Source organism: Nuphar pumila, chromosome 13 (assembly GCF_984573655.1).
Source record: "Nuphar pumila chromosome 13, dmNupPumi1.hap1.1, whole genome shotgun sequence".
NCBI lineage: Eukaryota > Viridiplantae > Streptophyta > Magnoliopsida > Nymphaeales > Nymphaeaceae > Nuphar > Nuphar pumila.
In genome coordinates, this window is record NC_143261.1 from 8,228,089 (window position 1) to 8,254,370 (window position 26,282).

General features: G+C 39.5%; 1 protein-coding gene across 1 annotated transcript; it reads left to right on the forward strand.

Moving 5' to 3' along the window:
* Positions 1-1,318: 1,318 nt before the first annotated feature.
* LOC149817674 (Low temperature viability protein) lies at positions 1,319-4,961 on the forward strand. Its single transcript, XM_089985098.1, has 4 exons — positions 1,319-1,842; positions 2,418-2,792; positions 3,802-4,401; positions 4,622-4,961. Exons 1-4 carry the CDS (start codon positions 1,360-1,362, stop codon positions 4,751-4,753), a joined length of 1,590 nt encoding a protein of 529 aa, XP_089841224.1. The 5' UTR covers positions 1,319-1,359; the 3' UTR covers positions 4,754-4,961.
* Positions 4,962-26,282: the final 21,321 nt, after the last annotated feature.

Consider the following 26,282-nt stretch of genomic DNA (forward strand, 5'->3'; position numbering starts at 1 on the left):
ATAAACGGGTCAACCCGCGTAACCCGTTTATTAAACAGGTCGGGTTCGGGTTGGGGGTATGCCAACCCGCCAACCCGGCTGACCCGTTTAATAAACGGGTTAGGCGGGTGGGTCAACCCGCCAACCCGACCCGACAACCCGCCAACCTGACCCGCGAACCTGAGAACCCGTTTACCCGACCCAACCCATTTATTAAATGGGTTGGCGGGTCGTGTTGAGTTACCCGTTTATTAAACGGGTCGGGTTCGTGTTTGCCACAGCCGACCCGTTTAATAAACGGGTCGGGTTCGGGTTGAGGTATGCTGACCCGCCAACCTGTCGGGTCGACCCGCCAACCCGACAAGATTGCCACCCCTAATTTAAATCCCGTCAGGCCAAGCTCTTTTACCTTATATCTCTCTCTCTCATTATTCCTATGATGAAGACTTCTCTCTTTTCCCCCACAAGGGCTTTGCTCATCTGGTAAGGGTGACTTGTGAATGTCACCAAGTTGACGGACATCACAAATTCGAAACCCATCAGTGATGTCCCTTGCTACAAGGTTGAAGCTCGGTGTACTTGAGGTGGGCAGGGAGACCTCAAGGGTTTTACCAATCAAAGACGAGCCAATGTGCGGTCGTTCATGGGTTTTTTCCTTTGGATTATAAAAAAAAAGGCGTATCTCTTTTAAATTTACCAAATAATGTTACTTAAATCCTAAACCAGATTTGTAAACCTGAAACCAGACTAAGCTTGATTTAATCTAATAGCAAAGACTGTTAACGGGTCGAGTTTGATCCAGACCCGACCCGTGCCAAACCCTATTATAATAATAGCGTTATGTGATAAAGAATGAGGTTCAATTAGAATCGGAGTCGGACTGAAAAGGGTCCACTTTTTTTTATGATAAAAACAATGGACGAGCCTGACTCGGATTCTAATTGAACCTCCTTCTGGGTATAGTTTGTGAAATTTTATACCACACCCCAGGGCTTGACACGAGCTCCAATTAAGATCCACAAATTTTCAATGTAAAAAGGATTATGGTTCGGGTCTGGTTCATTTACTTCCTTATAAGACTCGGGTATGGTTTTTGTTATGGTGGGTTTCATTGGAGCCGAAACCGGATCCGGTACCTGCACCTTAAATCAGATCCGAGAATGGTTTCTCCTGAGTCCGAACCAGATCCGACCCGTTGACAAACCGTTTCCGCCACATCTCACAAGCATGGCATAGAATGATAGAAGAATTAGCATTCGGATCAAGTGTGATCCAAACCGTATCCGATCCGTTTCAACCCGATCTGAAGTCTTCAAAAGGGGACTTTTCGCCACCACTTGCGCTCTAGGGTTTCAGGGTTTGGGGTTTTAGCGCAGAGAAATGGGGAAGAAGAAAAAGTTCGTCGACAAGAAGAGCTCTGCAACATACCGGCTCCTCTTCCGGGACTCCTCCTCCGACCCCAATGGTCAATCCCTAGGCGGGGATCGAGTCTTCATCAGGGTAGACCGCAACGCCGGCCCCTCCCACGCCCCTCTCCTCGACGCCGATGACGCCGCCAGCGCTGAGCCCGATCCAGATCTCGATCACGGTTCGATCTTTGCGGACGCCGAAGACGACGATGATATCGACGGAAAGATCGGGAATTCCTACGGGGGATTCCGGCTGTCCGGGGCAGTCGCGCGGCTGCCCGCGAAGGCGGGGGCCTTGTCGGAGGACTTGAGGAGGGAGATCCTGGAGCTGGGGTTTCCTGACGACGGGTACAATTACCTCGCTCACTTGAGGGAGATCAAGCAATCGGGGGGCGGATCGGCGTTTTACCACAACTGGAAGGCGCAGCTCGATCGGCTGCCGAGCGACGTGAAGGTCAGTTGGAAGAGTCCATCGAATTATGGGTGTTTCGAGTGGTATATCCAGAATTAGTTTTCATTTATTTGATTTCTCTCATAAGATGAGGTTTCGATGGTTTCGGTTTGTCAATGATTCGTGGTTGTTCCTCATCTCGTAGTAATTTAAGTGGAGTTCGAATACACTCATTTGTAAAGAAAAGAAAGGATAAATTGGAAGATGGTCTTGAATGCATATTGCATTTCTTATTTTATGCCACTTTTTTTCTAGACAAGTTATGCATGAAAACATCAATTAGTGCTTTGATTGTTGATTTCAACGGGTAAAATTGGTGAATATTTTCTTCACTACTATCGGGAACACCACAAACTACCGATGTTTAATTCTCCTGTTTTTTTTTCTTTGTTCCCTTTCTCTGGTGGGATGGGGAAGGAGGTGTGTTGGGTGTTTAAGCTGAGAACCAAATTTGATTCACAATTTATTTGAAATTTTTCTTGTTATGCATAACAGAGAAGTTGGTCTCTTAAAGTTACAGCTCTCAATGGACCTTGACTCTTTTACTCTGCGTTTCTTGTTAATTTCGCATGTGATAGGCCTATGATGCATCGAAATTGCCAGTGCACCCAGGAAGTACAAATACCGAGTCAATGTGTACTGTGGCTTCAAAAACATTTAGTGTGAAAGTCCAGAAAGCTATCGATCCTGACGTAGCTGAGCTGCTTGATGATGGAGACATTTCTCGTTTTGAATCAGATGGAGAGGAACTTGAGGAGGAATTTGTGTTGCTGGCCAATCAGCCCGAAGAAGGGGACGAAGAAGTAATTGAAGACAAGAAGGTTGATATATGTGCGCCATCCAGTTATGCTTCTTCTGTTCGGCAGGAACAGATGGGTTATTCAGCTAATACTGGTCCTTCAGGAATTGAAAAACCCAGAGTTCGTCGGCTCATTGATGAGCAGTTTGATCTGGTAAGCTTTTGCTCTTTGGTCTCTCTCAGAAATTGGAGCATTTAACTTTGCTATTGCCGAGGTTCTTTTAAACAAAGGTTTTGGCAATTAGTCCTGAGATGCAACCTAATACTTGTGAAGATCCCCAAACAGTGACTCGTTTTTTCTCATTTGAGTGATAATCTATTATGGAGCATATTACACAAGAGTACAACAGGGATGTGTGCCTATAAATATTCCGGATGTTCTGTATAATTTTCATAGAATACTTAGGTAATAATGTTCAATTTTGAAATGCTAGGAAAACCAACGTACCCATGGCTGTGCATGTGTATATTTGTATAGATGTCTGTGCTTTATTGTGTCAAAACACCCAAATGTGCTACAACCTTTAGGCTAGGCATATGCTGACATTCTTGAGGCTTATGCACTCCCACCTTTTTGTAGGATTCAAGTTAAAATGTGTGTGTGTGTGTGTGTGTGTGTGTGTGTGTGTGTGGTTTAGATCAATCTATCTAATTTTCTTTTTTCATTGGTAATTCATCCTTTCCTGTTTTCAATAATAATTAAGAAGCTTGTGCTTATGTACTTTCTCTTGCCTCTTTAGTATAAAATACTTTCCTTTTTCTCCTCAAAAAGATGGAATTAAGGTAAATCTTACTATTGTAAATAACCATAAAAACTCCACTGGTGTTCGAAATGGTGATGGTCATGTTGATGCCATCTGCATCTTGGCTTGAGAAACTTGCTCCATGGCATGGCATATCGAATCCTTTTGTTAAATTTATCTTATATTTTTGTGATGCATAGAGTGGTCTTGGCTAAATTTCATCAACACAACTTCTAGTTTTGGTTTGCTTGTCAACAGACATTTTAGAATCATCTTATTGTGTTCATTAAAGTGTGCTAAAGGTATTAAGAGATTTTTGAGTATTTTCTATGGCCTTCTCCATGCTACAGTGATTCTTTTTGTTCTTTGGAGCTTAAGAATTCACTTCTCACACGTGCTGTTATTGTATGTTGATTACAGCTGACCCTTAGGGAATATGGCAGTGACAGTGAGGATTCCAATGATTCACAAGAAGGTGATTTACTTGCATCTAAGCTCAATGATGCCCTCAAAGACCATGTGATGGATGACATGGACATTTTGGACAAGTATCAAGTCCCTAGGGGTCCTATGCATCAAGATCCAGCACCTGGTAAAGAATTAGAACTTGATCCTTCTGCAGATTTGAAAAAGAAGTGTGCAGAATATGCTGAGATGTACTTTCATGAGAGCCCGGAGAATACAGAGTCAGTATTTTTTGAAGAGAGCATCAATGATGAATCTGAAAAGTGGGACTGTGAAACCATCTTATCTACATACTCAAACTTTGACAACCATCCTGGGAGAATTGGGGCCCCAGAGGTTCTCAGGAAGACCGTAGAGCATTCTTCTAGAAACTTGGACTCAAGCAGGCCTGTGATTTCTCTTCGTGGGAAGAATATGCTCCCCGTGGAAGTTTTGCCTTCCAAGAGAGGAAACAGTGCTGCTGACAAGACAAAGATGGGAGCAGGTTTGGTAGAAAATGAAAAGAAGGGAAGAATTCGAAGGCTTGAGACTAGTGAAGAAAAGAAGGAAAGAAAGGTAATGTAGAATGATCAGAAAGATGTTGTTTTTGGTCTTACTCTTTATGTAAGATTTGCAGATGTAGTGATCTACCATAGGCGCCGAGGGATTCATATTTTCACATCGCTGTACCTTTTTCCTTATATGTGGAAACTAAATGATTCTGGTGGCACTTAAATGAGTCAAATGAGAATAGAATGTGGTCAATCATGTCTAACAAATTTGTATTCAAATGTAGGCTGCTGTAAAAGAAGAAAGACGAGAAGCACGGCGAGCAAAGAAGGAATGCAAGAGCATGTACAAGGGTGAGGCAATGCGAGCACAGCAAGTTGCTGCTTTTTCCGGTCCTAGTACCATCCATCTCATGTGATTTCAGCTCTTGAAGTTGTGTAACATTCTGAAGACTTGTTGATTTGTTGCTCCTGTTATTACTAGTCTAGCCTTATGGAAGAGCTGTCATCTGTAATCTTTTCTATTCCATGTAGTCATTCTTGAGCTATTATGAGTCTATGACTAAGGCCTAGTTAATGTGGAGGTATGATTCAGATTTTTAGTAAAAAGTAAAGATTTTCTAGAAACGACTTCGGTTTGATTGTGCCTCTCTATCTTTCATCCAATTGGTGGGCTCTCCTCGATTTTGAGCAATTGGTATTTTGGTTAAGTGATCCTTTCTGAATATCATGAGGAACAGGCATCTTGTCATGCCACAGAGGATGCCTCGTTAAACTTTGAAGTGATCAACTCTCACTTTTGGAGATTCTGGCTGTATTTTTGTCCATAATGGGATGCAAAGTGTCTTCACTGATGCTGTTAATTCTCCCATTAAGATGTGAAGACTGTGGAGTTTTCTCTCACATTGCGTGAAACTTCAAACTTGGCGGGAAAGGGGGTAGGAAACCATGAAATAGGATAAAGAAAGATCTGTCATGAAGAAACCAATCCAGCAGGCTTTTCTCACAAAGTTGCACCATCAGGAGAAAAAAAAAAGAATGTTCCGACTTGCTTGATCACCCAGGAGGTGATTTTTTTTAAGTTTAGAAACTGGATGTTTGTCCATGTCAACTCGTCTCTTTATGAAATAATCTTTTAGTTCTTAAAGGGCATTAATGTTGTATTAGAGTTCCACCTGGAAATATGCTTGTCTCACGTTTCTGATGAAACCTCAGCAGTAGACTGGTGAAGCTCAGAATAAACTCCCGAGTACAAGGAAAAATTATTCATGAGATGGAGCAACCAGCAATGTGGTTTCCTCTTTGTAAGGTCTTCTAGGTTTCATAGATGGAAAGAGTGTATTCTTCAAAATCTTTGCCATGAATTTTTGCACCTACAACCCACAAGAATAGGTAGATCAAGGCAGGTCTCAAAAGCCTCCGCAAACTTGCTTGAAAATGCTACAGAACTATGCCTTCTATGTTTCTGATGAGCAACCACTTGAGCAATTCATCTTCTCCATCAACGGAAAGTCTAAAAAGCGTTGGAGACCTCTTGCTTATTTTTTCTGCTAGATATCCAATTTTCTGACAAACCAAAGTGGGTACCTCCTATGAACATCATTTGTTAAAATTTTATAGAAGATCTAAATGGGAAATGTATTAGCTGCCTTGACACCTAAAAGATCTAGACATAATCTGCTCGCCAGCTAATAATCCATGCCTAAAGTAAAAATTGTGGCCGTCATTCTTCTTTGCAAAGAGGGGTTCTAGGGTTCACATGTGATTTTACTGTTTCCTAGATGTGAAGAATAGTCTGCAGCTTTGTTGATGTGCAGATGTGTGAAAATTTCAACCACAATTGTGGAATTGCCTGTTGAATGTTATGTCCAGTAATCCATGGTGGTGAATGTTTTGCATAGGAAGAAAACAATGCATGCTGTGAGTGGTCATTTTGCCGTTCAGACCTTTCAAAAGAAAATCTCATCTGTGGGGGCTTCACCATGCCCAACAACATCTGAATGGTTCTGCCCTGCAATGTATTGTCATTCTATAACTTTGTATCATGAGCTGATTGATTATCAGCGTTAGCTGGATCTCAAGATTGCAGCCATTTATTGGTAAAGGATTCATGAGAAAGATTCAACTAAGCCAATGCCTGTATCTTTATGTTTCCAGTTCACCTGTTACTGGAGATGCTTTGATGCTCAATGGTGGTTGCGATATCAGCTGTAAAACTTTGCAAATATTTTTTTAATCTCCACATAAAAGAAAATGCATGCGCACATACATGGACATGCACAAGCGCACACACGCATTCACAGAGCAAGACTGCAAGTTTCAGGGACCCGCGCGAAGCCATTTACGAGGCAGAAGAATCTTGGAGAAAGGAAGCGTAAGAAGGCATACGTTTCCTTTATAAATTGCCTACTATACTTTTCCTCTTCAAGTATAAAGTTAAATGTTCCCCAAATGGTTTGTGTTTGGCATCCCAGTGTTCATGATATGTTGGTGTTACTTGGTAACTTGTATGAAAATTTGGTATCGTAATTGGTTCTGCCACATTTTACACCTTTGAGTAATCTCAATTTGCGGAGTGAAAAGAAAAAGGGTAGCACAGAATTGCTGTTGAAATTGATGGCCAAATGGATGGTGACCAAGAGATCAGAATCATAAGGAAGAGAGGTAAAACAATCACATCTCAAATCAGTGTCTTATTTTTATTTTATTAAATAATTACTTCTGTAATCACAATATGGTGCACAAGCTGCAGCAGAACCATGGTCAATCTGCTGTTCTACGCCAATCAGAAACATGCCTAACATTAGGTCTTGTTTATTCAACTGTAAACTTTTGTTGCCCGGGCTGATGTTGATAGATGTAACAAGCAATAGAAGTATAATAAACACATTACTGAGACAGTGACAGCTTCTGTGGTGGAAAACAAAATCACAACATAAAATTTTGATGCTGCTGCTGTAAATGTATCAGTTACCAAACTCGTTTGGAGTTGAAATGGACTGACCAATGTAAGATGAAAATAGTGGATCTTGGTGGGGTATTGGTCCAGGCTGACTTCCAGGATCTGGTAGGGGTGCTGGATCTGCATAATATCCGTAGTCTTCTTCTGTCAGTATGTCATCCCAATATTCTTTGCTGTGTTCATCTCCTTGAAGCTTATATTCACCGAGGGAGCACCTGAAGGGGCATGCAGCAGATGATGACTGAGGGGATAACATGGTCATGATCTGAACAAGCAAGGCAATCTCGAGAGAGACTTGGTTGACATTCATATTTGATTTTTTTGCTGATTTTTTTTTTTGTTGAACTATTTGATGAAAATTCAATCACAGCCCCTCTATTTGTACGGCTTTTGATTTACCATTGGTCATGAGATGTTCATGAATGATCATACTAATTAGGGTCTGTAACTGTTATAGATGCGTCTTAGTTTTGAATTAGTTTCATAAAAGCAAGGTTTTGGTGTACACACCCTATTTTATGCCATAAGGTACGAAATTGATATATGCATTGCAGTCTGCTTCTCATGATTTTTGCATGGTTTGCCTTGATGGAAACCCACAGGGAGCGTGCCTTGCTGCAAGGTCGAAGCTCGGCGTGGGTAAGGGTAACAACAAGGCTTTTACTAGCCGGAAGCTTGTTATTGTGCGGTTAACTGAAAAAAAAAAGACTACCCTTTATGCAAATTTGAACAAGGCAACCAATACTGAGACCTGAGTTTGGACTGGTTGGACTCCTAGCATAGTTACGAAGTATTGGTGAGAAATTGAATTTATCATGATTTTAATGTGACAGGTTGTGTGAAATTCCTTGTAGAATTGCAAGAAATAGTAAATATCTCCTGCTTCCATTAGTTTTATCATGATTTGATATAGTTTTTGTTTTTCATCTTTTAAAATTTTTGCGTTTTTTTTTTTGGTTTACTGATGGTTCTCAATATTTGTTTTTTAAATTTTCACAAGATTTTCCTTTGCCAAGAAAATCCTGAGGACAATATTTTGCGACTATGGTTGCAAGTCCCTAGCCACTCTGGAATCTGAACTCGGACACGGACCTCATGTGACTACCAATATTGCAAATCTAGATATCGGAATTTTCTTGGCCAGGGAAAAACTAGCGGTAAATTAGAAATTTTTTTATTTCAAGGAAGATCACAAAAAGATAGCATATGTAAAATTTAAGGATGTATATAAGAAAAAGTCTGCAATACTAAAACATAAAAATGTTCATATCATGATATTTTGGAAATATCACATTACACTGCATAAAATCATGATAATTTCAAAATACCAAGGAAGCCAAACGAACTGAACAGAAGATTCTCAACTTGACTTGTTTTTATGGCAAACCAAGCCTATTTCGTGAGTCCGAATGAATTCTTTTACAAGCTGAACCGAGCCAAGCCATGAGCAAACCGTCTCACTTCCCAGCCCTACGTGTGTTATGTGACATTGACACAGATATGGCCTTGGTTTGGGTCCAATCCAAAGAATAACTGATAACAGAGCTTGATTCAGCATTAATAGCGAGATAACTTGCATGTATCATTTTTGGAGATAGTAGATGTGCAGGAGTATAAACAAACAGTCACCTTGCTTGTACACAGGGATTTGTACTCATGGTTCCCTTCATTGGGTCTTGATATGTTTCCTACAGTATAGGTCCACCCCAATCTGTATCGAATGTCCATGTGTAGATCCAACAGGATCCAACTCATTCTGATGCAGGTTTGAATCTGACCATCAGATCTGGTTTACAGAATGAGGTTCTACAGCCCTATCAAGATGGTGGATCCACTCTTTTGATCATTTGTTTTAGGGGTGCACTTTAAAGACTCGTATGTGTCTTCGCATACCCCCTGAGATCATTATTCTCAACACCACCTTGAACTTGGCTTGTTTAACTCAGGCTCGCCGTGAGCTCAACCTCAATTATTATGACTTCCTACAAGAATGAATGAGCTGACTTTGAACACCCTTTGATCAGATTTCATATATAAAATGTCTAGAAAACATGTACCATATCCCTAAGTTTTTTAAACGATTGGAATCTTGGAAACTAGCATAAAACAGTGTGAACAAAAGAATCGAACTCTGCCTATAGTATGTATAGGCTTTTTGTTTTTTTGTGTTAGGCAGACCCCTACCAGATATCTCTTAAGCCTCATGTGGCAGAGGGATTCGAACCTGAGCCTTCAGCTTGGCACACGACCTCGCTTACCACATGGGATACCACCTTGGTGGTAGTATAGGCTTTTTGCTTTTCACCAAAATGTTGGTTTATCCTTTGAATATCACCAAAAATAAAATATTATGGTAAGAGGTTGGCCCTTTTTGTGTATATTTTTTCTTCTTCTTTTGTTGCATTATTTATAAGGTGGACCTACTTCTTTTATGTAGATGTCGAGTTTGATTTTTTTTCTTTTTAAAATTTCAAAAAATGAAAGTTGGAAAATCTCTCTTAAAACGTGTTCAAATGCTCCAGTAATTACATTTTTTGCCTACATGGCCTCTATCTTACTGGTTGACAGTGATGGTAGTTTGTCACCCGACATAGGACGACCACGGTTCAAAACCCACGCGAGTGGGTCTCTCTCTTACCGCAAAGCCGAAGCTATACATACATTCTCCTTGGTGGGCAGGACGAATCTCAAAAGTTTTACCAACCATAGGCCTGTCAATGTGCATTTATTTTTATATTTATAGAAACCACCCACGGGATCAGAGACCTAACCATGCTGGCTTTGCTTGGCGAAATTATGGTGACTGATAGCGTAAAACTCCGTGGGCTTATCCTTGCCCCCAGGAATCACATCGCTTCAGCTTGTGCAAGGGGTGACGCTCATGAGATTTGAACCTACGCCGCCTGTCAATGTGTTTTTGGTGATTGACATTTTTTTTCACTTTTTTTTGTTTAACAAAAAGGAAAAAACACCATTCAAAATTGCACATTTAAATCATAGAAACATATTTTTGGGTTCCATATCTAGGAGACGTGACACCATATGCCAGCATGTCCTCCGACACACTATGACACCTTTTTAATGTATTTTACATGTTTAGTTAAGTTTTTTTATTTTACTAATAAATATATAATTGTTAAAATATATACTTTATATATATATATATATATAATAATTAAAATATGTGTTTTCATGCCCTTCATTTAAAAGTGAGGTTAATACGAGAATTTTGGCAGAGTTATACACTGCCGGTCCCAAGCCCGAATAAAGGAGGAGGGTTGCGGTAGGCTAGTGACAGCCAGCATAAAAACTTAGTCATACCCTATGAATATGAACCAATATGAGAATTTTCTTGGGGCGTTCCCTACAGAGCGACGCGCTGTACTTTATAGGCTCGGAGGCAGTGATAAATGGGCAAGGGTTGCTAAGTCATCGCTCGGAAGCGACGCGTCACACCGGCGCCCGGGTGTGGTGCCAAATAGGCAAGGGTTCCCTCACTTTGTTGGACGGGTGGGGGTAAAGAAATTAGTCCAAGACCATAAAATTAGGTTAGCCACTTGGAACATAGGGTCTTTAACTGGTAAGTTGGTAGAGTTAGTAGATGTTATGTGTAGGAGAAAGATTGATATTTTATGTCTACAAGAGACCAAATGGGTAGGTGAGAAGGCAAAAGTGATAGAACCTTGGGGATATAAGATTTGGTATACAGGAATAAATAGAAATAGGAATGGAGTAGGGATTGTTATGAGTTGTGAGTTTATAGATAATGTAGTTGAGGTCCGTAGGAAGGCTAATAGGATTTTACTTATTAAATTAGTATTAGGTACGAATATTTTTAATATTATTAGTGTTTATGCACCTCAAGTAGGTTTAGATAATTCCATTAAGCATCAATTTTGGGAAGATTTAAATGGAGTAGTACAAGAGATATCTTATGGAGAAAAGCTTTTCATCGGCGGTGACCTTAATGGACATGTAGGCATTAGTAAGGATGAATTTGAGAGTATCCATGGAGGCTATGGTATAGGAGAAAAAAATGAAAGTGAAGAAAGGATTTTAGATTTTGGTTTGTCCTATGATTTGATATTAGCAAAAACTTGGTTTAGGAAGAGTGAGTCTCACCTAGTAACATTTAAAAGTGGGGTTAATACGAGTCAAATAGATGTTTTTCTACTTAGAAAGAGAGATAGGGGTTGTTGCATCGATTGTAAGGTTATACCGGGAGAAAGTGTAGCTACACAACATAGAGTCTTAATTTTAGATCTTAGAATTAGACAATGCCGCTAAAGAGATAGACATAGGATAAATCCTAGAATTAAGTGGCAGGCACTGAAAGGAGCTAAACAAGGAATGTTTGCAGAGCAGGTAATTAAGGAAGATGATTGGTGTCTCGAAGAGGATTCAGAATCAATGTGGAATAAGATAGCGGGTGGCATGAGAAAAGTGGCTAAAGAGGTATTGGATGAGTCTAAAGGCGGTGCACCGCTAGGTAAGGATACATCATGATGGAGCGAAGATGTCAAATTAGCTATTAAGGTTAAAAGAGAGTGTTATAGAAATCTAAGTAAGAGTCGTGATAATGAGAATTTGGAGAAGTATATGATTGAAAAGAAGAAACCTTAAAAAGTAGTTCGAAACGCGAGGGATAAGGTATATCAGGAGGTTTATGACAAGTTGGATACCAAAGAGGGCGAGAAGAATATTTATAGGCTTGCAAAGATGAGAGATAGGAAATCGAGGGATCTGGGTATGGTTAGATGTATCAAAGATGAAACACAAAGGCTTTTAGTCAAAGATGAGGAGATTAAGGAGAGATGAAAAGATTATTTTGATAAGCTATTTAATGGAAGTCATGCTCAGGATCTTGGAGACTTGTCAATTCCTTTTCATGAGATGAATCATGACTTCATGCGCAAGATTCAAAAGAAAGAAATTACAGAGGCTTTGAAGAAAATGAAATCAAGAAGGGCAGTTGGCCCAGATGGTATACCTATCGAGACTTGGAAATGCTTGAGAGAGAAAGGTTTAGAATGATTGACAAATCTTTTTAACAAGATTTGGTGGACAAATAAGATGCCTAATGAGTGGAGGAAGAGTACTTTGGTGTCTCTATATAAGAATAAGGGTGATATACAAGATTGCACAAACTATCGTGGTATAAAACTTATGAGTCATACTATGAAACTTTGAGAGAGAGTGATTGAGTCTAGGTTGAGGAAGGTTGTCATGATATCGAAGAATCAATTTGGTTTTATGCCTGAAAGATCAACTATGGAAGCTATATATCTTCTTCCACAACTTATTGAGAGAAATAGAGAGAGGAACAAAGATTTGCATATGGTTTTTATTGATTTGGAGAAGGCATACGATAGAGTACCCATGGACGTTCTTTGGTGGAAAATGATGAACATAGATGTTTCTCTCAAGTACATTAGTATAATTAAGGATATGTATGAAGGAGTAGTAACCAATGTCCGCACTTGTGGAGGGGTGACAACCAATTTTCTTATAACGGTTGGGTTACATCAACGATCTGCTTTAAACCCTTTCCTATTTGCTATAGTGATGGATGAGCTTACGAGATCAATTCAACAAAATGTGTTGTGGTGTATGTTGTTTGCTGATGATATTGTTTTGATTGATGAGTCTAGAGCTGAGGTTAATGCTAAGTTAGAATTATGGAGACCGAATATATGGAATGTTGCTTTAGTAAGCAACGAAGTAGTGATGGGAGTGTAGTGAAGCTTGGTGAGCACGAAATACCGGTGGATGATTTTTTCAAATATTTGGGATCTATCATTCAAAAGTATGGAGAAATTGATGGAGATGTACATAGGATAAAGGTTGGGTGGATGAAATGGAAAAATTCAACTGGAGTGTTGTGCAATCGTAGAATGCCATTGCGGTTGAAGGAAAAGTTTTATAGGATGACTATTAGGCCCGCTTTACTATATGGTACGGAATGTTGGCCTGCCAAGAGACATCATATTCAAAAAATGAGTGTAGCTGAGATGCGTATGCTTAGATGGATGTGTGGAAATACAATAAAAGATAAGATTCGAAACGAGGAGATACGTAAGAAGGTAGGTGTTGCACCTATTGAAAATAAGATGAGAGAGAATTGTTTACGGTGGTTTGGACATATTCGGCGAAGGCCTAATGATGCTCCAGTTAGAAGGATGGAGAAATGGGAAAATATATTAGTTAAAAGAGGTCGGGGTAGGCCTAGGAAGACTTGGATAGAGATGATAGGAAAGGATATGAATGCTTTGAACCTCACCGAGGACATGGCATTGGATAGAAATGATTGGAGGAGAAGGATTCATGTGGAAGACCCAAAATGATTTTTTTTGTTGGTTCATATCGCCGACCCCAATTGTTTTGGGATGAAGGCGTAGTAGTTGTTGTTGTTGTATGCCCTACATCCTCATAAAAATCACATATTTGTAACTTGACGGTATTGGTGCCATGTCTGTATCTGTTGTCTGTACCCATGTGAAATAGACGTGCACAAATATATGATTTTATCGATTATATTAGCTCAACTATGTCCCAATGATGTCATCGTCTGATCTCAGAATGTATGGGCTTCCTTTGGACCAAATCGCCCCTGGAGTGGTCTTGCAAATCTCCTTCTCAAGATTTTGTTGTCAAGAAAAAATCTCATCATAAATTGAAGCTGATTAAAAATAAAAAATAGAGAAAAAACTCCATCAATTTTGATGTTGAGGAACTCTCCTCGAGAACCGAGCTACTTAATGGACCTGTCTCTGGCGAGGCAAACCCATAATTGCCAGTCGGGAAAGCATGAGCAAAAACCGAAAAGCAAGGCACTTTTAAAAATTTAAGAATTAAGTTAAAAGCTCTTAGAAGCAAATTAAGAATCATTTAAGAAGCGACCTAGGAAGCGAGGAAAAGTGAAAAAAAAGAGAAAAAAAAAGTAAGAAAATAATAAAAAAAACACACACACACCAGTTTTTTTTGTACTTTCTCGCACATTTCAGAAGCACCATATTTTGCACTTTCCTTGATAACTCTAGTCTAACCTTAGGCAAAGCAGGTTATATGTTCCCCCCCGAACAAGGCAGTTAGCTACATCTCATGTTCGGGGGTCCCAAAGAGCACCACGTATGTAAGCATGTGTGTCTCGTATCCCCATGTTTGTCAGCATTAATTAGCGTTGGAGTTTGATGCGATTGCAAAGACTTAAGTACCCTCTCCTCCATTGGTGCCAAAAAAAATGACGATTCTTGAAAAGAAGTGGTTGTAAAGACTTAAGTGCCCCGAAGATGATTATTTAAGACCCAGTCTCTGCACTGCAGGATTATCTGAGAAAGAAATCTCCCCTGGAGGAGGTCATGAACATCAACCCTCTCACTCTCTCTCTCCCTTCTATTTCTGCTTCTATGCACATCCAACAGAAGATCTTACATTGCTCCTTCAAGCACCGGCCGACCTGCATATTGACTGTTGTGGAGCCTGATTCAGAGTTTTTACCCTTACAGGAGGAGGGTTTGGGGGTTCATCCCAGCGTGGGTAGCATCATTCAACTAAATGAGTTGTAGATCCTGATTCAGAGTTTTTACCCTTATAGAAGAGAGGTCTGGGGGCTCCTCCCAAAGTGGGTAGCATCATTCAACTTGAAGAGTTGTGGAGTCTGATTCAAAGTTTTTACCCTTACAGAAAAGGGGGGTCTGAGAGCTCCTCCCAACGTGGGTAGCATCATTCAACTTGAAGAGTTGTGGAGTCTGATTCAGAGTTTTTACCCTTACAGAAGGGGGGTCTGAGGGCTCCTCTTAGCGTGGGTAGCATCATTCAACTTGATGAGTTGTGGAGTCTGATTAACAGTTTTTACCCTTATAGGAGGAGGGTTTGGGGGCTCCTCCCAATGTGGATAGCATCGTTCAACTTGATTTGTTGTGGAGCCTGATTCAGAGTTTTTGCCCTTACAAGAGAAGGGTTTGGGGGCTCCTCCCGATGGTCATCTGACGAAACAAACCTGAGCCATCAAAAATGTCTGTTTGAACTTTTCATCGTCATCTTCTTCTTCTTCATTCTTCGTAAAACACTGTAAAACCCTCTCTCTCTCTAGAGAAGAAATCAAGGGAGGCAAAGAGTTCTCCCTGAAGAAGGCCATGAACATCAACCATCTCACTCTCTCTCCCTTCTTTCTCTACTTCTGTGCACATCCAACAAACGATCCTACATTTCTCCATCAAACACCGACTGACTTGCACACGGACTGTAGCATCGTTCAACTTGATGAGTTGTGGAGCCTGATTTAGAGTTTTTGCCCTTACAGGAGGGGGGTTTGGGGGCTCCTCCCAGCGTGGGTAGCATCATTCAACTTGAAGAGTTGTGGAGTCTTATTCAAAGTTTTTACCCATTCATGTTTTAAGGCATTAGATCTCATGTTTGAACATCCACTCATGTGCAGTTTGCTTTCATCATGTTCAGTTGCTTTCTAGATTATACTTTGAATTCTGGTGCATTTTAGATCTATCTATTTGTATGAAACCAGAGCTCATTTTAATCTGAATTTTTTACTGCAACTTTATGTATATGTCTTCATGCTCTCCACCAAAAATCAGATCATTTGGAGTTTGTTTGACCCACTTTAAAAATCGAGATTCAGAACCTGTTATTTTGCACCGTCAGAATTTTAGCAAAATCAGGACCAACTTGCGGGAGTGATTTCTCCCTAACCAGAGATGATCTTTCCGATCCGTAAAAAGGGTTGTTTTCTAAATTGAATCTACTTTGTTCATACCAAATTTTAGCGATTTCTATGGTGTTTTCATACCAGTTTTGGGTCGAAAACCATAACCCTGTCACCTTGTGTCATTTTAACGGCTCAGATTTTAATCCATTTTATTTGACTTTTATTTCCCTAATGGAAGATCATTTTTCAATTCTGTAAAATGGGTTTTCTTTGTTTATGTGTCTAGTTCATTCCTGAAAATTTTCAGATTTTTTCATGGTCAATTATTATTTTATTTTGATTAAATACCAGAACCTTGTATCCAGATTTTATAAATGTTCTGATTTTGGCCCCCATATCATGACTGTTATAGCACTTCTTCAATAAATCGCTATTTGATTGACAATACTCTTCAACAAATCGTTGTTATAATTTTTTTGGGTCTCTAATGAGTCTTTATTATGATTTGTAGTATTTTTGGGTCTCCAACGAGCCTCACAATGATTTATAGTGTTGTCCAGTCTTTTAACTATGATTTATAGTGTTTTGGGGTTTCCAACGAGCCCCACAACGATTTGTAGTGTTTTCGGTCTTTTAACTATGATTTATAGTGTTTTCGGGTCTCTAACGAGAGCCACAGCGATTTATAATGTTGTTAGACCTCGCTATAGCGATTTGTAGTGTTTCTCGCTAAACACTAAAGCGATTTGTGATACAAATCGCTATCCGAATCAGGACCAACTTGTCAGGGCCATATCTCCCTAACCAAAGATCGGATTTCAAATCCGTAAAAAGTGATGTCTTTGCTATGAAGTCTAGTTTATTCTTGTCAATTTTAAGCGATTTCTATGGTCATTTGATACCCCATTTGGATCTAAAACCAGACCCCTATCAGTCTGCCTTATTTGAGTGACATAAGTTTTTATTATATTTTGTAAGGGTCATATCTCCCCAACGGAAGATCATTTTCCAAATCCGTAAAAAGGGTTTTCTTCTTCTATGTGTCTAGTTTATATCTGGAAAGTTTTATAACTTTCTATGCTCATTTGATATTTCAAACAAACTCAGAATGATCTAATTTTTGGTGGAGAGCATGAAGACATATGCATAAAGTTTCAGTAAAAAATTCAGATTAAAATGAGCTCTGGTTTCATACAAATCGATAGATCTAAAATGCACCAGAATTCAAAGTATAATCTAGAAAGCAACTGAACATGATGAAAGCAAACTGCACATGCGTGGATGTTCAAACATGAGATCTAATGCCTTAAAACATGAATGGGTAAAAACTTTGAATCAGACTCCACAACTCTTCAAGTTGAATTCTGTTACCCACGCTGGGAGGAGCCCCCAAACCCCCCTCCTGTAAGGGCAAAAACTCTAAATCAGGCTCCACAACTCATCAAGTTGAACGATGTTACAGTCAGTGTGCAGGTCAGTCGGTGTTTGATGGAGAAATGTTGGATCGTTTGTTGGATGTGAACAAAAGTAGAGAGAGAAGGAAGAGAGAGTGAGATGAGGTTTTACCCCTCTCCTGTAAGGGTAAAAACTCTGAATCAGGATCTACAACTCATTTAGTTGAATGATGCTACCCACGCTGGGAGAAGCCCCCAAACCCTCCTCCTGTAAGGGTAAAAACTCTGAATCAGGCTCTACAACAGTGAATGTGCAGGTTAGTCGGTGCTTGATGGAGCATTGTAGGATCTTCTGCTGGATGTGCACAAAAGCAGAAAGAGAAGGGAGAGAGAGTGTGAGAGGGTTGATGTTCATGGCCTCCTTCAGGGGAGATTTCTTTCTCGGATAATCCTGCAGTGCAAAGACTGGGTCTTAAATAATCATCTTTGGGGCACTTAAGTCTTTTCAAGAATCCTTCATTGTATTCTTCTCTAGAGAGAGAGAGAGAGGGTTTTACAGTGTTTTACGGAGAAAGAAGAAGAAGACTTTGAAGAGTCAACATTATCCTCGACTTTCTGGATGGAGGACATGTTTGTCCTTTTTTTGAACTATTTGTTTTTTCTTTTTTGAATGAAGAGCATTTTTGTCATTTTCTCAAACCATCACTTTATGAGAAAAATAACAAGAAAGGGTATTTAAGTCTTTGCAACAACACCAGAGTCCGATGCAAAGTTATGTCAACATACACGGGAATACGAGCCCCATGTGCTTGTATACGTGGTGCTCATTCAAAGCCCCGAACCCAGACGTGGGATTCAGTGAATCATGGGGGGGGGGGGGGCATACACCACCCTCTCAACCTTAGGTGGGATCCATGACCTTCAAAAGCTACCGGCACACCTGGCAGGGGGGAAGCTCGGTGCTCCTGTTTATCCCCTGCGGTTTCATCGTGAAGTTTCGATGGTGTGGAGGCAAATCACGGTGTGCCTCACTGCTGAGGATCCTGATGGTAGGTCCTCGAGGGAGAAGCGTCACAAGAGCTACACTGATGTGATCAAGGTTGGAGCTGCGGCTATAGTCGCTCATGGAACCCCATGCAATACCAGCAGATGTGGATGCCATCGCCTTATCAGCTGGTGCTTGAAAAATTTGGTGGAAACGAGTGGCAGGAAGGAGGGTCCAGTTATGGCTGCTGTTTCGAAACGAATCTCCGGATAATATTGAAAAGTTGGCTAAGGGTACATTGGCGACAGACCAGGGATGTCAACTGGTGTTTCCTCTTATCCCTCAAGGACCATTTCTCGAACATGGATGGCCGGATCTTTCGGGAAAATTGGATGCCATCGTTGGCGAGATGCGTGCACACTGGTGGGCTCTCATGGCAGGACGTGCTTCCCATTTAATTCAGGTTGTTCTATCCTACTTCGGACCACCAGGACGGGACGAACAATGATGCTGATTTTGGGGGCTGGACTACGTATAAGTCCAGGAAGATGGGACGACTTTTGAAGAGGTTGAAGTAGGCACCCATGGCCATGCGGAGGAACGGGGACTGGACCTGTCGTTCCTGCAAATATTCCAACTTTAGACGAAGATTAGAGTGTCGTCGGAGCAGGTTATATGTTACCCCCCGCCCCGAAACGGCCTGCAGGAGGCGACAGCCAAACAGACTGCGGCTAATGACAATGCAGGAAGGGTGGTCCTCAACATAGAACCTGTTTTAGCAGCCCTGATCGGACATGTAACGACGTCCTGATGTGTTTTCTTTTTCTTTTTTGTTAGGTAAAAGAAAAAAACTCCCACCCCGACCACCCATTGGCAAGCCTTCAGTTGGTAAAACCTTGAGGTGCTCCCTCTTGAGTACACTTGGCTTCAACCTTGTGGCAAGAGATACTTTCATGGGTTTCGAACTTTGATCACCTTATGTTTGGTGACAAACTACAGTTGTCCCAAACTAAAAAGGGTGCCCTAGTGAGCATCTGATCTGGCTTGGTTGAATTAAAAAGAGATACTTTTGACAAAGAAGGCAATTAAAAGAAAAAATTAAATATTTTCCTTATCAAAAAAAAAAAACTGAACTTTGCTACTAAATATCAAAATTTCAGTTTTACAAGCCCTACTCAGCCATTGTTCAAGCTCATCTTGTTAAACAAGATGAACTTATTACATAAGCATGTCAAGTTAAATATAGGCACTTTTCATGAGCCAGAAGAAACTCATTCATTTACCAGTCTCAGCCTAAGCAAGTTAGGGTTAGGCAGCCCCACCAGTTTACATGATTATAGACATAATCAAAACACTAAAGAAAACCAATCAGGTGATTTGTTCTTTCAACACTAATAACTAAGAACTCCTTTATTCTCAAGTTGCAATGGAATGAAAATAAGCTGCTTAAGGCGTCCACACATTTTAATTGAATGAATCTCATGAAAGAACTGATCAGTTCTGAGTGAACTTTAATTGTTTGTTCCCCTTTTTGGATGCCGTTCATCGCATGGATGAACCGCATGAATGCAAGAGGTAGCTCTACTCACTCCTGATAAATCCACATCATTTGTAAGGAAGCAAGTATTACCTTTCACGTCCACCGCCTCAAAGAAAGGTGTGAGACATTCGTACTGTGCCTGCCAACATCAAGGATCCAATCTATTCCCACTTTTGTTTGCAACTCCATTTTGTTTCTCTATCGTGTAATTCGGATGCTTTCCTATATTCTTTGTGCCTTTTGTCACATTTGATTATATTCAAAACAATAGATTGTATTTGTATGTGCAATACTTTAAAAGATAAAAGAAAGAAAATGATCTTTCAAAAAAAAAAGAGAGAAGGAAAATGACAAACACGTTTTGAGTCATCTAATACAATGTGAAAATGATGTTAAAGCCGCAGATGTTTAGTGCAAATTTTATTTGCTTTAACTTTATGTATTGTAATTAAGGATATGTTTGGGAGCCTGGAATCGGAAGTAGTATTGCTGTTCCCGTGCTCTCTTGATGTTTGGGAGCTATGGCATTACTGAAACAATGCATTGAGAATGGTGTTGGCAGCCCTGACATCACATTTCAACACCATTTACAAGAGGATGTTTTTGACAATTCCATCTCTCAACATCACACATTGGTGATAGGATGTTTTTGACAATTACATCTCTCAAACATCATACATTGGTGATGTAATATCATGTATTTCTTACACTTAGATGAATTTGAGTTTTTGAAAATTTTGGCTAAGTATAGAAGAAAAATTAAGTAAACCTTGAAAATAAGCTTATGTTCTTTGAATCTGGAATCGACCAGGTCTCATCAACAAGGTCTAAACGAACCAATTAAAAGGTGCAAAAAAGTTTTCTTTTTGACATTTAAATTTAAGCAAATTTTGAGAAAAATTTGGGTAAAATTTGGGCGAATTTCAAAAACGAAAGTCCAAGTATGTGTCGTTGGATGCGTCTCGGAATCCTAAGTTCAACAATATTTTACTTTTTCCAATTTCAACTACGGTTGACCCAAAAATTATTTTTTTTCAAAAAATGATAGCATCGACGAGTCAGGTCCGAATTTGGATAAGACTGGATCCAATGCTTTTGATCCAAATTAACATGGATCTGAAATCTATCCAAGACCCATATTAATTAGGATTTGATCCAACCCAGGATTCAATTGGAGTTTGGATATAAATTTGGATCCAGATCCAAATCCATCTCTAACAAAAATATAGCTTTAATTTTATTGTTATATTCAATTTAAAGTTAAATTAAAGTTAAAAAAGCCTCCAAAGAGATAAGATACTCTCTAGAAGCTTCTAAATGATTATTTAGTAATAAATAAATAATTTATTATTGAATAGGTATTAATTTTAAATTTTAAAACTTACCTTATGGTTAATCTTGAGGAGAATCTACCCTAACCATGAAAGGAGGAGAGAAAAAGGTAAGTAAAAAAGGCAAAGAAGAGTAATTTCTGAAAGAAAGAAAGTAATAAAAGGGTTTGAAAAAGTTAACAAAAAGAGGTTGAGGAAAAATAATTAAGGAAAGTGGGGATTTGGAGCCCACCATATGGAGAAACCCTAGAGGGGCGTCACCTCTAGGGGCTTCCTCAATAAAAAAGAAAGAGAGAAAGAGAGAGAAGAAGAAGGGAAGAAGCACGTGGGGTTCTTTTCAAATCTTAGAAAAAGGTATACGGGCCCTTCTCTCTTCTCAAACGAAAAAAAAATAAGATATAAATCGGATTCTACGAAGTACGTTAGCTGAAATACAAAAAAAAAATTGATTCATTCTCCTTTGATAGTATTAGGTATAAATATATCATGTTATTGATTTCCCTTTTATGAAAGTAAAATCTGGAAAAAAAAATTGGATATATGAATTTGTATGCAGATCTATCCACTTTAATAAGTAGACAAGTTTGCATAGATCGAACACATGTAGTGTGGGTCGATCTGTACCAGTCTGACACACACATGTGGTATAGTTTTGGAATAGATCGACCATGACTGCCATATTTAGATCTACCCCAAATCTGTTGTAGGGTGAGATTATAAAAAAAAACTAAATATATATACATGTACAAATTGGTTGTCCCTTGTGAAGATCGGTTACTATTATAACTACACAGAGATTGCACATGTCACTTATAGTTTCTGATCTATATACAGTATGATTCCAAAATCAGTTAGATTAGAATCATAATCCATCAATTAAGCATCAAATTTGTTTATTAGAAGTAGTTCTGAAATAGATTTGTTAGAATACCACACTCGTTGGTATAGGCCTGCTTTGTGTAAGAATATATATGAAGCACTAATTTTAATCTGGAACCTATAACGGTTTGGGTAAACTAACAATATATATATATATATATGTTTCATTCTGTGCATCAGAAATTTTAATTGAGTCTGATTTCCTACAATATTCATGATTATATGCATCTGAAAAAAAAATCATATGCTATGTTTTTACCAGGCCCAGCAGAACCCTGGGTTTCGGCTGGGTATATGCCTATGGCTGGACCCAGCCAACTATGTTTGTTGGGTGAATCTTAGCAGGGCACAGACTCCGCCAGCTGTGTTGGTTGGGTGAGTCTTAGCAGGTTACAGACCCAACCGAACTATGTTCAGCTGGGCCAGCTGCCTGCAAGCAAAAAAAAAAGTGTACATAAAAGATTTTTTTATGGTAGAGCATTTTGCAGGATCAGGTGAACCTGGTTCAACTGAGCAACTGTTGAGCCTGTCAGGCCCAACCGAACCAGGTTCAGCTGGGCTGGGTAGTGTTGGCTAGACCCAGCCGAACCAGAGTCGCTTGGGGGCTGTTTGGTAGACTGTCAAGCCCAACCGACCTGAGTTGGGCTAGGCAGGTGGGCTGCTTGTCAAAAAAAAGGGGACAACATGTGGATCATAATATATATATATATATATATATATATTGTGTTATACTTCGGCAAATAGTTGCCCTATCAGACCCAGCCAAATTGTGTTTGACTGGTCCTGTGCAGACGCCTGTTAGGCCCAACCAACCTGGGTTCGACTCGGCTGAATAGGGCCTGCCATGCCAGGCTTGTAATATCTGAAAATTTTATCGAATATTGTAATGAGATATAGAGAATTTTACATGTTTGAATTCTGGTCCATACTGGTGAATTTCAAATAATTAATGAGTTATTCTTATTTATAGTGAATTATTATTAATTAGCAAGTTTAATTTGAGATTTATAAGGTTCGAGATGAGGTATTTGGATATGGACCATAGTAGAGATCCAAGACAATCAACCCTCACAAACGCACGTAGAATTGTTCGAATAAGCATATTGGATCACTGAATCTTGTGTAACCAGGTTTAGATTTTCAAATAATTCGGGTCAACCCAAATGGGTTCGGATAAGGTTAGACCCATGTTGGGGTTTAAACCAGATATGGGAGAGTTTCAAATCCGTTTGAGACCCAAATGGGTCTCTTTAAACATTTGGATCCATTGAAGACCCAAACAGATCTCTTAAAGATAAACATGATTTCATATTCATTTCAAGACCCAAATGCATCTCACCAAACTAAAAATAGTTTGGATCCATTTGAGACCTAAATGGATCCTACTAAGCTAAATAAGAATTTGGATCCATTTGAAACCCAAGTGGATCTTAATAAGGTAAAAATAATTTGGGCCTATTCAGGATCTAATTGGATCATATAATATACACATTATATTAGATATATATAATAGTAATAGGTTAGATTTGATGAGACCCAAATGGGTCTCACCAAATCCAAAACCAAATCTAAGTCCCATAACTCATAATGAGTTGAGTTTGGATCCAATTGAATCCAAACCCAACCCATCACCATCCCATCTCCCTCAATTGCACCCCTACTACTTCACATCCCCACCCTACTCCTTCACATCCCCACCCTATGTTGTCCTACTTCATGTACCACTCTCCCTCTCTCATTTAAACTATTTAAACCTCACTTCTCTCCCCTATTTTTCATTCACGAAGTTCACCCCCCTCCCCAACTCAGTTTCTCTCTCTATCTCTCCCTCTCTCTGTTCCCTTCCCTGCACTATGCACTTCAACGACATCCAGGACGGACACACTCTTTGAGGTTTGTCTCTCTCTCCATACATAGAAGTTTCCGTTTTGATGATTAAGGATTAAGAATTTTTGTATATTCTATGTATTCATCTCTATTAAACCATTTTATTTGTCTTTTGTGGTTTGTTCTTTTGTTGCCCTCCACTGTTATTATCTGTGACATTCGTTTAAGTGTATTGGGAATTGTGGTTGCTATAATTCATGGTTCTATCAAGGTGCTCTGGAGTTGGTGGTCATTGTGAGAAGAGCAATGCTTACCAAATGTTTGTCACATTCCTTGAAAGAGTGTAAATGCCATTGGTGTTTTCTATAAGGCACGTTATTAAGGTGAAGTTTAGTTTTTTCAGTTTTCAAAAAAAAGTAAGGGGTTCTGTGTGGTGGGAGACTCGGTAATGGGGTTGAGTTAACAAACCCAAGAGGAACCATGATGGTAGTAGTGTTTGTGAGAATGGTTATTCCTTTCACTAGACGACCAACCAAATTGGAAAATGTGTTTACAAAAAGTTATTGAAGGATGTATGTTTTATTTATTTATTTGATGTTTTGGTTATGGGTTAATGGTCGTGTCAATTAGCCTGTTTGGACCCAATGTGAATGGGCTGCCTTGAGGGTGCAGATCCTCATTTGAGATGCTTCTAGAAGCGTGCAACCTCTATATCATAACTGAATGAGTTGTTTCTAGCTCATAGTTTAGCTTCTATGCTAAATCCCTATGAAATTTTGCAAAGCAAAATGACACTGGATGTTCCTTCTTTAGTGTGAGAATTCTGGACTACGGTTTTAGGGAACCGTGAGGATACTAAAACTTTGTATACGTTTATACCCCTGAACCCAAGTAGGTGGTTCACCTCTCGACCACGATTTTAGGGAGATTCATCCACTTTGCCTGAGGGTGATGTGTAGACACACCTGTTGTTATTGGTATACCAAGAAAGTGGTATTAGTGGATGATGGTTTCCCTAATGTTCCGACATTAGATGTTGAATTCTAATGTTTCAATAAATGGCGCTGAATCCTGAAGTCGGTCGAGGGTCAAGTAGGAAACCCAATATTTAAAATACCAATTTGTGTGTTAAGCTACAACTGATAACCCAACTTGAACTCGGGAATTGTTTACCCATTTTGAGTATCCGTGGGTTATGGTAATAAAAAGATAAACAAATAAATATGTGTATTAAATTGGGACATGCATACAAAAAGAAAACTCTGATAATAACTTAATAAGTTATTCATGCATGTGCATTAAATCCATGCATTTTACAGTTCTGCATTAGATCATGCAACTTTATTGCTTTTTGAATGTGATATTCCCGGTTACATAATTCTTGTTCTTAGAATGCATAAATGATCAATTGAAGTATGAAATAATTGTTATATTTCCTCTAACATACTACATCAATCTCATTTATGTTCTCTCTTTTTTATTTGAACTGAGAGAGGGATTCGTACGCAGGATCTCATATTTTGACACCTTCTTCTGTTTTTCGTAGTTCTGAGACTCAGTGATGAGATTTGCTATTTCAGGGAGCTATGAGGGCTACATGACTGCTAGACAGTATTCAATTTGGACAGAGAGGCTCTACTTTAGAGACTTGTTATTATTATTATCATTGTTATTGTTATTATTATTATTATTATTCATGTTCATGTTCATGTCTCTAGACATTTCATATTTTATTGAATAAAATTTGATTGCTTTCAGTAATGATAAGGTAAGATCCCTTGTGGTTGTGGATGTGGTTATGACTATAAGGCCCCGGGTCTCTAAGAATGTTTATGTAATTATTTAAAAAAAAAATTGCCACTTTTTAATGGGTCAAAGTTGGGGTCGTTACAGGTGAGATGTTATTTTGATGCTCTCATGGCCGGGACTGAGCTAGCAAGTTAACTTTCATGTTGTCACTAATCCGGGGTTACTTTTTTTGTTAGTTGTAAGCCCACAATCCCAAGTCCCGCAAGTGCTTCACACACCTAGCTAGGTGGGTCAACTTAAGGCTTTTACGTTTGAGACTCTGCGTGTGTATTGTTAGGCACGAGGCCAAAGTTAAATGAAAGACTATCCTTAGTGGGGAGGGGGCATACTTGTGGAGTTTTAAACTGCGTACTTGTGGAGTTTTAAACTGCTGGCGTTGATTCGAGTCTACAGCCAAGGTCGCACCTCTCAGCCAAGGCCAAAGTCTGTAGTTTGACTCTCACCAGGTGTGTGGATGCCTCTAATTAGTGGCTTCCATAAGGGCTTGGGTGACAATGACCCCACCCAAGGTTTACCTCACAAGGAGACGGGCCCATTAAGTGATTCGGTTCTTGGTGAG

Excerpts from the sequence above, each read along its gene's own strand:
- LOC149817674 (XM_089985098.1), top strand. The coding sequence starts at position 1,360 with ATGGGGAAGAAGAAAAAGTTCGTCGACAAGAAGAGCTCTGCAACATAC. Across the intron at positions 1,843-2,417 it reads GGCTGCCGAGCGACGTGAAG|GCCTATGATGCATCGAAATT; the intron begins GTCAGTTGGAAG and ends CGCATGTGATAG. Across the intron at positions 4,402-4,621 it reads AAGAAAAGAAGGAAAGAAAG|GCTGCTGTAAAAGAAGAAAG; the intron begins GTAATGTAGAAT and ends ATTCAAATGTAG.